Source organism: Camelina sativa, chromosome 9 (assembly GCF_030686135.1).
Source record: "Camelina sativa cultivar CO46 ecotype springtype chromosome 9, ASM3068613v1".
In the NCBI taxonomy this organism is placed as follows: Eukaryota; Viridiplantae; Streptophyta; class Magnoliopsida; order Brassicales; family Brassicaceae; genus Camelina; species Camelina sativa.
This window is the reverse complement of record NC_141888.1, coordinates 31,961,280-31,976,171: the sequence shown is the minus strand read 5'-3', so window position 1 is coordinate 31,976,171 and position 14,892 is coordinate 31,961,280. Positions and strand designations below refer to the sequence as shown.

The following is a 14,892-nucleotide window of genomic DNA, read 5'->3' as shown; positions in this document are numbered from 1 at the left end:
GTTATTACAAAGTAACTAATTAAGGATTATTCAGGATAACCAACCTTTGTGCCCATGATTCCTTAAAATTTTTATGGAAGATTAGAATTCTATTTGATATTGTGGATCCATAATATATGGGGTGAACATATGTTTTGTTTAATTAAAATTCTTGTTATTACAAATAAATTTGAACATCATCATTGTACATCTCCCACACACACACAAAAATAAAATAAGGTTAGAAATTTACTACTCCCACAAATGATTTAACTGTCTCATATATACGTAATGAGAAGATCAAGATAGTTTTATTGTATCACAAACATTCATATATATGCCTTTGTTAAGAAGCAAAGACTTTCACATTGACATTATAATTAATGTGTGCAGATGAATCATTCACCGACTCAATATATGCGGCTATGTCCGATATAGTGGTGGACGTAGATTAATTGTTTATTATAGTCCCATTTTCTCAATTTTAATTAAGCAAAACATATGTTCACCCCATAGATTATGGATCCACAATATCAAATAGAATTCGAATCTTCCATAAAAATTTTAAGGAATCATGTGCACAAAGGTTGTGCAAAAAAAATTTTAATTGGGCCTACTACTTCTAATCTCGAGTGATGGAGATTACATCTTTGTTTTGCGCAAAGCAGGATTCTATGTCTTACAGGCATATATTTTTGATACTGCTGGAAATGCAGTCGATCTAGATTCACGATATACTATAAATTGGTATTATTTGGTCACCGAAAGAATATGTGAAAATTAATTATTTCACTTTATTAACTTAAATCTACATTAGTATTATTTTTATTTGCAAATTAAGTATATATATATGTAGATGATTTGGGATATGCGCTCTCTTCCCTTTCCCATGGATGTCAATCAATCTGATTATTTGAAGAATATTAAAACTTCCTTATCCAGGGGAGGTTTTGAACTTCTTGACATGGATAAGTAATCAGATTGAATGATTTGCGTATATTTAATATTATTAATGTAATCAGATTGATTTTTATAATCAGATTGAATGAATGATAATCAGACATGGTTTACTAACTTACTCATTCATTCATTAAATACTTACTCTTTTTTTCATTAATTAATTAATTCATTCATTAATTAATTAATTTGTCTGATTATCATTCATTCATTCATTCATTAATGAATCATTTGTGTATATTTAATATTTTTAATGTAATCAGATTGATTTGTGTAATCAGATTAATCAGATTGAATGATAAGTAATCAGATTGAATGAATGATAATCAGACATGGTTTACTTACTTACTCATTCATTCATTAATTACTTACTCTTTTTTTCATTAATTAATTAATTCATTAATTAATTAATTAATTTGTCTAATTATCATTTATTCATTCATTCATTTATTAATGAATCATTCATTCATTAATTACTTACTCATTCATGATAATCAGATTAAATATTATAACCCCGAAAAAAGAGTAAGTAATTAATTTAATATTTTTACTTTGAATGATTTGTGTATATTTTTTTTAAATGGTCCTCATTATTTCTCGCGCTAAAATTTCTCCCCATCGTGATTTCGTTGATGTGAGAATTAGTAAACAGGTTTTTAATTGGGCCTACACCCGAAGACCACCAGCCCCACTACTTCTAATCTCAAACGATGATCGCCTTGCTGCTGATGTCGCTGTTTTGAGTAATGTTGGATTTGCCATTTTCATGGCATATGATGGTGCAACTTCAGCAATACTGAAGAATAGTGCTCGTTGTACTCTTCCATGGACCCCTAAAACAGGAGTTGGCATATATAGAGGAAAGGTTTGGGATGGCATAACTATGGGAGAGGTTTGACAGATTTAATTTATTCGTGTGTGTTTATTATTTTTTAGAAAAACTGTTAAAGTTTTAGCTTTTGTATAATTTTAGAATGCTAAGTACGTTATTGGAAAGTTTAACATTTTGTATAACACGCTATTGGGAGCTTTTGAAATTTTTTTTTTTTTAAGTTTAGCATTTTTGTACTTTTGTATAAAGTACCCTTCGATCATAAAACCACTATTAAAATACCCTTAAAAAATCAGTCTTGAATTTTTTTTTCACACACTATGGATTTGTTAAGCGAGATGCACCAATTTTTAAAAAGAAAAACTCAACTTCATTCCATGCGTCCCCGGCAGAACAATTAAATAGGAAATAGTAGGGATCTTCGATTACTTATACAAAATCCTATAAATGGATGCTCATCGAGCTTTCATCGAGATCATTTTTATTCATCTTTCAATCAATCAATGTACATGCCCAGTACGTTTTGTCATATTGATCCCGTATGATACATTTGGGGAGACTAGCCATAAAACTGAATGTAGCGAATCACATCAGAGATGTTCTTAGTGAAAGATAAGTCATATACTTTGTCGAGAAGATAAAAAACTAAGCAGAAAAGAAGAATAAAGAGTACTATCCCTCACATAAACCAGACCTGCAAGCTAGACGCTATTAAAATTGTAAGAACAAAAAGAAAGGTTCTCTCACCTTGCCAACGATTAAAGGAATTAACAGAGTAACTACAAGACTTCTGCACAGTTGCTCAGTCGGAAAAGAAACACCTACTACTCCCCCAGCTATGTATCTTGATACCCACTCCACTAACAATATAGCTGCAAACTATTAACCAACAAAGCATAAGAGTACATGAATGAATTCGAATAGACGTTTCTATGCTTCCATTCTACTTATCAGAGATCATCTGAATTATCACATTGCTAAGTGATCCTAATAGAAAATTGAATTTTGATGCAGTCAATCTTCTTACCATACTTTAAAAGAGCTAACCTAAACTTTCATCTCAAGAATCGTTTGGGCAAATTGATTGGAAAAAAAATGGCAAAGAGCAGTGTGTAATGTTACCTAGAGGCCAAGAAGTTATCTGAAGCAATTCCTTCCCAAAATGTAATCTTTTAGCTGAAGCTGAAGTGCCTCCATCACCACCAAGCTGTGACCAAGACAAAAACCTATGAAAATTCGGTTTCTCAACACTTCCTTGCCATACCAACCAACACTTGTTTCCACCATTCTCTTCTTCTTCTTCTTCTTCTCTGTCTTTTTCCAGTTTATTCTCTTCAGCATCAGCTTCTCGTATCTAGTTATTGATTTGCTTTTACCCTCAACCACAACAACACTCATGCCCTCCGTCATCACACTACTACACCCTGTTAATATGTTCTGTTTTGCATTCTTCTCCACTTTTAATATTGTTTTGGGATGCGACAGCTTCTTGTTAATCTTTTACACTGACACAATCGTCTCAACTGTTGTTGGATCACCAAAAAGCTTCCTTTCTTTCTTCTCACGTTTCTCAGCAGGAGTTAGCTTTCCTCGCAGTGTTCCTGTCAATGTGAGCCTGTTCACGCTCGGCATGTGCTGTGCGGATCTCTTTCTCAAGCTTCGTTGGGTCTTGGGTTGCTTCAGACGCAAGAACTTTTTAACCTTCAGAATATACTGCCGGCCTCAATAGCTTGGTGGTTCCTGAAGCAACGCGCATACATATAACTCTGCCTGGTTACAAAAACATAAACATAAAGTTTCAAACATGGGTTACTCTGGCTAATCACAGACAGAGGCAGAGCAAAAAAGATTCGAGACGATTGAAACTGTCCACACACTTTTAACACAAAACTGTCCTTACATTAAGAGTCAGCATAAAACCTCACTAAATCGAATCGGCTATCAATTATAAGCATACACGAGAGTTAAAGAACAATACATTTTAAAGTCCTCAGTGACACTGATACTCACATATGCATCGAACTACAAGAAATGAACAGTAGATTAGAAACAGATCTCACCAAATTGTCTTCGAGGTTGAAGGGACGACCACCAGACAACGGTGGAGAACTATCAACTTCAGCTCTCACAACTCCTCTCCTTGCACTCACCGGGTTGAAATTCTCGGACCCGGATAACAGGTGTGCCCGGAATCGTCTCCGGGAAAGATAGGTAAAGACGAATCCATAAGAGCAATCATTAGTTAACTGTACAGAAAGCAAACAAGACTGAGAGCTTCTCTATGATTGTGTGTTTTCTCGGTAATCAAAGCCGCGCGCGACTCACGACGTCACGACGACCCGGAGACGGGAGAACAATGATGGCTTTTTGATGATGATTCATATACTAATAATGGGTGTATCACTACGTGGCTTCTATTGATTCGTTGGGTTTTCTATTATTGGGCCGTTGATACGAAATTGGACTCAGGTTCAGGGTTTTTCTATTATTATAACCCTCGCACCTGAATAGAGGGCTACCCTAGAAGCTTTCTCGTCTTGCATACGCGCAGCCACATTCCCTCCGACGACGAACCCATGTCTTCCTTGGCCAGCAAGTTTTCTGGTAAGTTATGTCTCTCTCTCATCTCTGTAGTATTAAAATAGGTGGATCTTGTACGTATACACGGCTTTTTTTCTTCTGAATCTGTTTTTTTTGTTTCTTCCCGTAAAACCAACCTCTCAGAAGCTGAGATAGGAGTGTTCTGGGATCTTGATGATTGCCCAATCCCTAGTGATCAAACACCTGCTTCCATCTATGCTAATATCAAATTAGCTCTGAAGAATATTGGCTACAATGGTAGGATTACCATGTACGCTTATTCTCTTGGAGAGCAGAAGAATGAAGACTTTGAATCAATTAATATCAAGCTTATCGAGCGAGGTTTCTATTATTAACCCGTTGTTTAATCTTTCAACTAATTCCAGCCAGATTCTATTATTAACCCCGTTGTTTATCTTTCAATTAATTCTCTCTTTTTTTTTTTTTCAATTAATTTTTCAGATTCTAGCAGATCAAAGATGAAAGTGATGTTCAAAGATGTTTATATGTGGGGTATCCTTCACAGAGATGAACCAACAAATCTGATGGTGATCTCGGACATCTCAGAACAGGTCAACATTGTTGAAGCTCTTGAACATTTGAGCCAGAAGGAGAATAATATTCTCTTGGCCTCTCCTCAGAACCTGTCCGAAGAAGTAATTCCTGGAAGCTCGGTTTGGCTCTGGGCCCTGCTATCAACTGGAGGTAGCCCTATCAACAATCAGCTTGGACAGGTTGCTACCCCTTCTCCATCTTGTCTTTCTTGTGCTAAGAGAAGACAGAAACGTCAGCTCAAACGTCAGCTCAAGAAGCGTAAGCTCAGCAACCCTGAGCACTAGTCATTTGGATAGAGCTGTAGTTTATCTAATTTTCTTTTGGGATGTTTGTTTAATTGTTATTGCACGGTTGCTACCATTCGTATGGATATTTTCTTTTGTAAGAAATGCTTTGGTCTCCAAATATTAACAAATAATTGGACTTCGCTAGAACTGTCCATAGCAGAAAGCTACACATATATGCCCTAATCGGAATCTTAGCTTGTTTAACTCTATCAGCGTTAGATTCGTGTGCCTTGTGCTAATTGATAGTAATTCACATGTTTTACTCTCTTGATGTTTTGGAGGGCCATCATCGCCCGCTTTTAGAAGAATGTCAGCATGAAGCTGTTCTTTGAAACCCGTAACAAAGCTGCTCAAAAAGACTATCCTTTTCTTCTGTTCTTCTTCGGTTTCTTTCATGTTTTTCATCCATTTAATTACCTTCTCTAATGGTTGTGGCTGGAATCGAACGAATATTTAATAGAAAACTCACATAAAGTCGATAAATTGATGTATTTTGATTTTGATATATAATCAAAAATTGAAATCTTTACAAACATATATAAGGAGCTTACCTCACAAGAAAACAAAGGAGAAGAAGATAGAGATGAGCCATCCTTGACGGTGGACTCTTGGGTCGAGTTGTCATGATCTTCTTTCGAGCCCTCAAGCTTCTTGAGCAGCGCGATTGTGGTTTTAGCCCCTTCGTAGCACGATCCACGTATTGTGTTCCTTGGTGGTCTTAAAATAGTTGGCATTGTGGTGCAGATTGAGCAATCCACTGAATTTTCTTAGTTTGTAGTTTTTTCGTCTCTCTTTTCTTTAACTCGCAATTTTTTTGAAGTAAACTTGAGAATATGAAGAAGATCAATAGAGGAAGATGATGGAGGAGGAGCAGTTTCTTGCTTCGAACGCAAGTTGTTAAAAGTATTGTTCAAGAGTTGTTGTTGGTTAGAGATGGTTACGTTCTTGAAAACATTTTTTTAATATAGTTTTCGTTAATAATCAACTCGAACATGATTGTTTCCGGAAAGAGTTGTTGAGCATAATTTAACAAACGAAACAACGCAAATGAAATGATTTAAGTCATGAAGGAATCTTTTGAGGGCATGCAGTTGTATTGTATGGTTGGAACTTGGAACCTTCATGTGATATTATATATTTATTAATAATTGATATGGATAATGATCTACTAAGATAAATCACTAAATAATAATTATCGGATTGATCTATTATTTAGTGATTGATCTATTATATGCTGACTGTAGCATGTACATGATCGATGTGTTAAACGTACATAATTAGTAAAATTAACTCATGAACAATTGATTAGAGAGGACATAAGAATATACAGATTTGAGATACTATGGATAGCTTCAAAAGCTAAAAGACTAAAAAGTTGGGAGCAAAAGAAAAAAGAAAAGGACTTGCCAACCTTTCAACAGCAAATCTGTATAGTGTAAGCACGTCGCACCATTCATCGACATGATATATACGAATATTGTATCTATACTTAACATTAATTGACTTTATTTAAAAAAAATAATAATAATTAATTCATTTCTTTGTAAGACGAAGTTTTTCCCCAAATATAGATATTATCTAGATTAGTATTTCGATAATGAAGAACGATAAAAGGTACGCAAAAAGACTTGTGTTGTTTTTTAATCACATGCATGATCAAAGATATATACTTAAATCAAAATCGTAAAAAAAAATATATATATATTAGAAGAAAAATAGTCAAGTTTTGCGTTTCCGTTACATACATAGAAGTTCTTATAGTAAAAACTGATCATAGGGTTACAAAAAATTGCTACAAAATTATTTATAACAAATATTACCTACACAAAGTTACAAAATAGTCACAAATTTTTAGATAAGTTATTTTGTGGCAAATTTGTAAGTTTATGTAAGAAAACAATTACAAAAAGATACAGCTTAAATTTGTAGCTAATTTACTACAAACTTATAGACTAAATATTTTGTAGCAATTGACTAATTGTAACAAATTGTAATTTAATATTTTTAAATAATAGAAATTGTTTATCTACAAACATGTTGTAACTTGAATTACAAAATTTGTCGGTTTGGTTCGTAGCAAAAATAATTATATGAGTTTTATTAACTTTAAAAAGAGAAAAATTTTCATTGGCTAATACACAGAGACCAGGATTGAAACGGTATTAATGGTAGAGTATATTAAAGTGCAATCCTCGCGTCGGAATATTCATCTGAGAGGTCTTGTGGGGGAGAAGATTCTACACTCGTTGTTGGCGGGAAGGTAGAGAGGTCGAAAAGGAGAAGAAGAGTTCTGAAGAAGGTTCGATCGATTGAGAGAGCTTAATTTGAGGGAATTGATTTAAGAAAAGCCCAAATTGGGAAAGTGTCATTTGGGCCCTTATTGTTTTTTTTGGATCGTATTATAGTAATGATAGTAATGATTAATTTCCTACCTTTTTGAAAACTTTATGAAGTGTAAGGATCAACAAATTATTTTCTATTAAAAACTTTTTTTTTGTAAGGATAATATAAGAATTTATGTTTTTTTTAAAAGGATGAAATTAAAATTTAAAAGAAAAATGGGACAGAAGAGGATAGTTGTTTTTTAAAAGTGGGAGGAGAGTAGAAGAGCAATACAGTCCATATTTTAGGTATCTTTTGCATCGTATCATTTCTCTCTTTTAAAGCTTTTTGAGGTGTTAAGATGATAAACACATTATGAGAATTATAAAAGATATATAAAAAAGTTGGGGCAGATTTTAAATCAATGGATCAAAAGACTCTTGCGTGTTGTTGACCAATCTACAAAGGAATTGCAACTTTAGGTGATGTGATCTTTGAAGCCAAGTAGACAAAGCATAATTTAGCATCATATGATATGCATTATGCAAGTAAATTCAATAACGATTGAGGATTGAGGCCAACGCCCAACGGTTTTGATATTATGAGGAATGTAGTATCGCGTTGTGTTGTGTTGTTTTGCTGCTTGATGGAATATAAATTAAGAATCTTGAATTTCAAGTCATATGATGAGAGTTGTGTTGGAACACGAAGATTGCGATCGTAACCAAATGAGTAAAAATTCATATATCGGTTTGGTAGAAGATTGCTGAACGAGTACAAATCCACACATTGTTAGAAGATTGCTGAACGAGTGCCATATTTCATAGCTAAACACATTGTTAGAAGATAATGCTGATATGTCATATGTGTTTTCATGGGTGTCGCATAGGAAGGCACAATGGAAAAACTTATCATTATATTTCAAATTTTCAACCATAACAGTATTATGTCTCACAGCCACCCAAGAGACAAAAACATGTCTGGGGATCCTTATAAGAAACCATATTAATTAATTGAGTCTTACACTCTTACTCGAGTAGGACTTTGAATTTTACATGATACTCTTGAATGATTAACAAATAAAAAAATCAGTATAAAAATAGTTTTATATAAGTTCATAGTCAAATATACTAATCTAATAAAAGTAAACATTGAATAACCCCATATAAAGAGGAAATTTTTTTTAAGTACTTGGTACTGCAAACAAAACATGTGTAGTACAAGAAAACCTCATCTAAAATTCTTTTGTACTTGTACTTTCAGTTAGTGGGTTTTTTAAAGTTAGGTCAGCTTTTTTTCCACATCAGGTATAACAAACCTTCCTAAACCTTTTATATTCTATTGGGAATATGGTAAATGCACTAATTCACAATGCTCTCGTTTCCTTTACGCTAACTCCTCCGAATCTTTCTTTTTTTGCTTTTGCGTTACTATAAATAACCAACACGACACCATTTCATTTCATTCAACAAACAAACATCTCATTCTCTAATCCGGATCATCCTTCTCAAAGCTTATTCGTTTCGTTTCATCTCATTCTAGCCATGGCTCAGGTAATTTTTTTATTACTTTCTTCTCCGTTTCTTGGGTTTACGTCTGTTTCTTGACCATAAAACGTTGGAACAATGTTTTCTTTTAGAGAGAATGATTTGGTTTGTGTGTGTGTGTGTATTTATTTCCAAAATATGCTAACAATTGCTCCAGATTCAGGGCGGTGTTATTGGTCGATTAATCGGTTTTAAGCATCCGGTTAATATGACAATTATAAAATTGCACAAAAGGAAAAAAAAGTATGAGATTAATTGATTGGTCTAGGTTCTATCAGCTGTATTTAGAATGTCCTAGCTAGCGTCATTTAAAAATATTGGTTAAAAAGGTGATAATTAAGCTTGAACGCAAACGATAATTGTTCATTAGTGTGATAAAATTAGCTGTTGATATCTTTGGACCGGACTGGTCCGGTAACTAGTACATATATATGGTTCTAACATTGTCGGATCAAATCGTCTCATAAATGCAGACCGTTGTCCTCAAAGTTGGTATGTCATGCCAAGGCTGCGTTGGTGCCGTCAATAGAGTCTTGGGCAAAATGGAAGGTTTGCATGTATGCTAATCTTTTTTTTTTGTTCAATTTTTGTTTCAGATCATTTTTATAAATTAATCCTTCGTTTATATATATGCCTAGTAAGTTGTTGACTCCAGAGTTTATTTCAGGGGGTTGAGTCATTTGACATTGATATCAAGGAGCAAAAGGTAACAGTGAAAGGTAATGTTGAGCCTGAAGCAGTTTTCCAAACAGTTTCAAAGACCGGAAAGAAGACTTCTTTCTGGCCGGTGGAGGCTGAGGTTGAGCCAAAACCCAAAAGCTGAGGCTGAGCCAAAGGCCGAGGCTGTGACTGAGACTAAAACCGAGGCTGAGAGTAAGACTGAGGCTAAGGTTGATGTTGAATCAAAAGTGGCAGAAGCCGAGACTAAGCCATCGCAAGTTTAAGTATACTAAAGATGAAAAAAGAAGGCTAATCTACCTTTACGACGCTTCTTTATCTTCTGTTTGTGTGTGTTCTTGTAAAAGCTGCTTTCTCTAAAGACCTAATATTTTTATGTACAACTTTTTCAACCTTTGATAAGAAGATGTTAGTCCGACTTTCTTTTATTATAAGTTTTCCGTGTTTAAACTTTAAAGTAATTAACTAATTCGGCCAAAAGAAAATAACTAATCAAATACTGTGAAATTCTCAAATTTTACTTATTATAAAACTTAATCCATTAGTCACCAGTCTGAATATATTACAAAAAAATGAGAGCCGGCCTGAAGAATTAGGAATCCCCAAGCAAAAGTTGTTTTCCTTTTTTTGTGAAAGACAAGCAAAAGTTGGTTTCCGGTCGATTAATATATTTTTGTAAGAAGTTGGGCATTAAGTTTGGTGTAAAACTCACTCTCTCTTGGTACTATGTAAAGCCCAAAGCCAAGGACAAATAAACATATTGCATATGATTTTATATAAACTATATTGTTTTTGGCAAGAAATAGTGTAACACACACAAATAGATTTATAGTGGTATCGCTCTCGGAAAATGATAGAGATATTATGGTATACCGATCCATTCATATCACTGTACCACTTCTGTTGAATCGTTTTGTTTTCCGGCTCATTCGATGTTAACCATTTAAATGTTACATTTCTTACTGATATTGTGATTAGGTTGTCAAAAATTAGTTTCCTAGCTTAAAATAAAATAAAATATATGTGAATCTGATTAGGTCTAAAAACTTCTATATGTAACGGAAACGCAAAACTTGACGATTTTATTCAAAGAAAAAAAAACTTGACGATTTTGATTTAAGTATATATCTTTGATCATGCATGTGATTAAAAAACAACCTCAAGTCTTTTTTGCAAACCTTTTATCGTTCTTCATTATCGAAATACTAATCTAGATAATATCTATATTTGGTGGAATACTTCGTCTTACAAAGATATGAATTAATTATTTTTTTTTTAAATAATAAAGTCAATTAAAGTTAAGTATAGATACATATACGTATATATCATTTCGATGAATGGTGCGACGTGCTTACACTATACATATTTGCTGTTCAAAGGTTGGCAAGTCTTTTTCTTTTCTTTTTTTTGTTCCCAACTTTTTACGTCTTTTAGCTTTTGAAGCTATCCATAGTATCTCAAATCTCTATATTCTTATATGTCCTCTCTAATCAATTGTTCATAAGTTAATTTTACTAATTATGTACGTTTAACACATCGATCATGCTCAATCTGCACCACAATGCCAACTATTTTAAGACCACCAAGGAACACAATACGTGGATCGTGCTACGAAGGGGCTAAAACCACAATCGCGCTGCTCAAGAAGCTTGAGGGCTCGAAAGAAGATCATGACAACTCGACCCAAGAGTCCACCGTCAAGGATGGCTCATCTCTATCTTCTTCTCCTTTGTTTTCTTGTGAGGTAAGCTCCTTATATATGTTTGTAAAGATTTCAATTTTTGATTATATATCAAAATCAAAATACATCAATTTATCGACTTTATGTGAGTTTTCTATTAAATATTCGTTCGATTCCAGCCACAACCATTAGAGAAGGTAATTAAATGGATGAAAAACATGAAAGAAACCGAAGAAGAACAGAAGAAAAGGATAGTCTTTTTGAGCAGCTTTGTTACGGGTTTCAAAGAACAGCTTCATGCTGACATTCTTCTAAAAGCGGGCGATGATGGCCCTCCAAAACATCAAGAGAGTAAAACATGTGAATTACTATCAATTAGCACAAGGCACACGAATCTAACGCTGATAGAGTTAAACAAGCTAAGATTCCGATTAGGGCATATATGTGTAGCTTTCTGCTATGGACAGTTCTAGCGAAGTCCAATTATTTGTTAATATTTGGAGACCAAAGCATTTCTTACAAAAGAAAATATCCATACGAATGGTAGCAACCGTGCAATAACAATTAAACAAACATCCCAAAAGAAAATTAGATAAACTACAGCTCTATCCAAATGACTAGTGCTCAGGGTTGCTGAGCTTACGCTTCTTGAGCTGACGTTTGAGCTGACGTTTCTGTCTTCTCTTAGCACAAGAAAGACAAGATGGAGAAGGGGTAGCAACCTGTCCAAGCTGATTGTTGATAGGGCTACCTCCAGTTGATAGCAGGGCCCAGAGCCAAACCGAGCTTCCAGGAATTACTTCTTCGGACAGGTTCTGAGGAGAGGCCAAGAGAATATTATTCTCCTTCTGGCTCAAATGTTCAAGAGCTTCAACAATGTTGACCTGTTCTGAGATGTCCGAGATCACCATCAGATTTGTTGGTTCATCTCTGTGAAGGATACCCCACATATAAACATCTTTGAACATCACTTTCATCTTTGATCTGCTAGAATCTGAAAAATTAATTGAAAAAAAAAAAAAGAGAGAATTAATTGAAAGATAAACAACGGGGTTAATAATAGAATCTGGCTGGAATTAGTTGAAAGATTAAACAACGGGTTAATAATAGAAACCTCGCTCGATAAGCTTGATATTAATTGATTCAAAGTCTTCATTCTTCTGCTCTCCAAGAGAATAAGCGTACATGGTAATCCTACCATTGTAGCCAATATTCTTCAGAGCTAATTTGATATTAGCATAGATGGAAGCAGGTGTTTGATCACTAGGGATTGGGCAATCATCAAGATCCCAGAACACTCCTATCTCAGCTTCTGAGAGGTTGGTTTTACGGGAAGAAACAAAAAAAACAGATTCAGAAGAAAAAAAGCCGTGTATACGTACAAGATCCACCTATTTTAATACTACAGAGTACAACAAGATCCACCTAGTTTAATACTACAGAGATGAGAGAGAGACGTAACTTACCGGCAAATTTGCTGGCCAAGGAAGACATGGCGCGGATGCAAGACGAGAGAGGCTTCTAGGGTAGCCCTCAATTCAGGTTCAGGGTTTTTAATGAGTAGCCCTCCCACCCAAATAAATTCAATGTTTACGCCACTTAAGGCCCAATAAATGTAAATTCAATGTTTAGGCCACTTAAGGCCCAATCTTATATATGGCTTTTTTTTACAAAGAAATGATTTTTTTTTTTAGATAATAAAGTAATTAAACATATAGGCTAAAGCCGTCTAAATTTTCTTCTTATAAATAAAAATGCAAGGACATAAAATGATTTAATTTATCATATAAAAACATTGAGTCATACAGAAAGAAACGCCAACTAGCCGCGGCCCACGGCATTTTATCCTTCAGTTTTTGTATTTTGCTCTTCGCTCGACAGATTTCTTGTAAGTTGACTCGAAAACTATATATTATAAACTATGTATTTGGACTAGATAATAATTCTAACCGGCCCCTAAGCTCTAAAAGCTTTGGAAGTTCGTTCTTGTTCTTCAAATGCCTCTCCAATGTATTCACAAGCACAAATTAAAGTCTAAGCACATTCAAATAGTTAAGCTAGATAAAACACAAAGGCTAAACGAGAGACAATCCAAATAAATTTGAACATCATCATTGTACATCTCCCATCCCACACACACAAAAATAAAATAAAAAACCTAACGTTTTTTTTATAAGGTTAGAAATTTACTACTTCCACAAATGATCTAACTGTCTCACATATACGTAATGAGAAGATCAAGATTGTTTTATTGTATCACAAACATTCATATATATATATATATATATATATATATATATATATATATATATGCCTTTGTTAAGAAGCAAAGACTTTCACATTGACATTATAATGTGCAGATGAATCATTCACCGACTCAATATATGCGGCTATGTCCGATATAGTGGTGGACGTAGATTAATTGTTTATTATAGTCCCATTTTCTCAATTTTAATTAAGCAAAACATATGTTCACCCCATATATTATGGATCCACAATATCAAATAGAATTCGAATCTTCCATAAAATTTTTAATCATGTGCACAAAGGTTGTGCAAAAAAAAATTAATTGGGCCTACACCGGGAGACCACCAGCCCTACTTCTAATCTCGAATGATGGAGATTACAACTTTGTTTTGCAAGACAGGATTCTATGTCTTACAGGCATATCGAACCAGATTCACGGTATACTATAAATTGGCATTATTTAGTCATCGAAAGAATATGTGAGTGTTTTTTTAGTGTTTATTATTATAATTTTATAATTTTTTTTTAAACAAGTTTATGATTAATTTTACTTTTTGTTTTTCACGTTTTCTAACTAACACCACCTCGACCTGTGGTTACCCCTCCCTCTCCGCCCGTTCGAGAATTAATTTTAAACCCTCTTCCTCATCCTGTCAAAGTAATTATCTCACTTTATTAACTTAAATCTACATCAGTATTATTTTTATTTGCAAACTATATATATATATATATATATATTTTATTTATTTATTTTGGTGTAGATGATTTGGGATATGCGCTCTCTCCCCTTTCCCATGGATGTCAATCAATCTGATTATTTGAAGAATATTAAAACCTCCTTATCCAGGGAGGTTTTGAACTTCTTGACATGGATAAGTAATCAGAATGAATGATTTGTGTATATTTAATATTTTTAATGTAATCAGATTGATTTGTGTAATCAGATTAATCAGATTGAATGATAAGTAATCAGATTGAATGAATGATAATCAGACATGGTTTACTTACTTACTCATTCATTCATTAATTATTTACTCTTTTTCATTAATTAATTAATTAATTAATTAATTTGTCTGATTATCATTCATTCATTCATTCATTAATGAATCATTCATTCATTAATTACTTACTCATTCATGATAATCAGATTAAATATTATAGCCCCGAAAAAAAAAGAGTAAGTAATTAATTTAATATTTTTACTTTGAATGATTTGTGTATATTATT

The 14,892-nt window shown here is 33.7% G+C and overlaps 3 protein-coding genes, 2 long non-coding RNA genes and 1 pseudogene across 6 annotated transcripts; 3 read left to right on the top strand and 3 right to left on the bottom strand.

Moving 5' to 3' along the window:
* Window positions 1-2,435: 2,435 nt before the first annotated feature.
* Window positions 2,436-4,150, bottom strand: LOC104715703 (protein RDM16-like; annotated as a pseudogene). The gene is made up of 5 exons (XR_015566269.1): window positions 4,094-4,150; window positions 3,829-4,014; window positions 3,573-3,633; window positions 2,891-3,460; window positions 2,436-2,647 (listed from the first exon to the last, which is right to left on the bottom strand). The product of XR_015566269.1 is annotated as a protein RDM16-like (transcript).
* Window positions 4,151-4,261: 111 nt separating this feature from the next.
* LOC104712272 (uncharacterized) lies at window positions 4,262-5,337 on the top strand. Its single transcript, XM_010429130.3, has 3 exons — window positions 4,262-4,372; window positions 4,493-4,690; window positions 4,811-5,337. The coding sequence occupies exons 1-3, from the start codon at window positions 4,345-4,347 to the stop codon at window positions 5,185-5,187; spliced, it is 603 nt and encodes a 200-aa protein (XP_010427432.1). The 5' UTR covers window positions 4,262-4,344; the 3' UTR covers window positions 5,188-5,337.
* Window positions 5,270-5,997, bottom strand: LOC104712273 (uncharacterized). Its single transcript, XR_015566605.1, has 2 exons — window positions 5,742-5,997; window positions 5,270-5,625 (listed from the first exon to the last, which is right to left on the bottom strand). It is a non-coding gene; the product is annotated as an uncharacterized LOC104712273 (long non-coding RNA).
* A 2,820-nt stretch (window positions 5,998-8,817) lies between these two features.
* On the top strand, window positions 8,818-10,165 carry LOC104712271 (copper transport protein ATX1). The gene is given in 4 exon segments (XM_087466611.1): window positions 8,818-9,065; window positions 9,533-9,616; window positions 9,736-9,869; window positions 9,871-10,165. Coding segments are annotated over 4 exon segments (360 nt in total). The 5' UTR covers window positions 8,818-9,056; the 3' UTR covers window positions 10,004-10,165.
* A 921-nt stretch (window positions 10,166-11,086) lies between these two features.
* On the top strand, window positions 11,087-11,947 carry LOC104712269 (uncharacterized). Its single transcript, XR_015565757.1, has 2 exons — window positions 11,087-11,481; window positions 11,598-11,947. It is a non-coding gene; the product is annotated as an uncharacterized LOC104712269 (long non-coding RNA).
* Window positions 11,886-13,103, bottom strand: LOC104712270 (uncharacterized). Its single transcript, XM_087464323.1, has 2 exons — window positions 12,533-13,103; window positions 11,886-12,412 (listed from the first exon to the last, which is right to left on the bottom strand). The coding sequence occupies exons 1-2, from the start codon at window positions 12,603-12,605 to the stop codon at window positions 12,036-12,038; spliced, it is 450 nt and encodes a 149-aa protein (XP_087320449.1). The 5' UTR covers window positions 12,606-13,103; the 3' UTR covers window positions 11,886-12,035.
* Window positions 13,104-14,892: the final 1,789 nt, after the last annotated feature.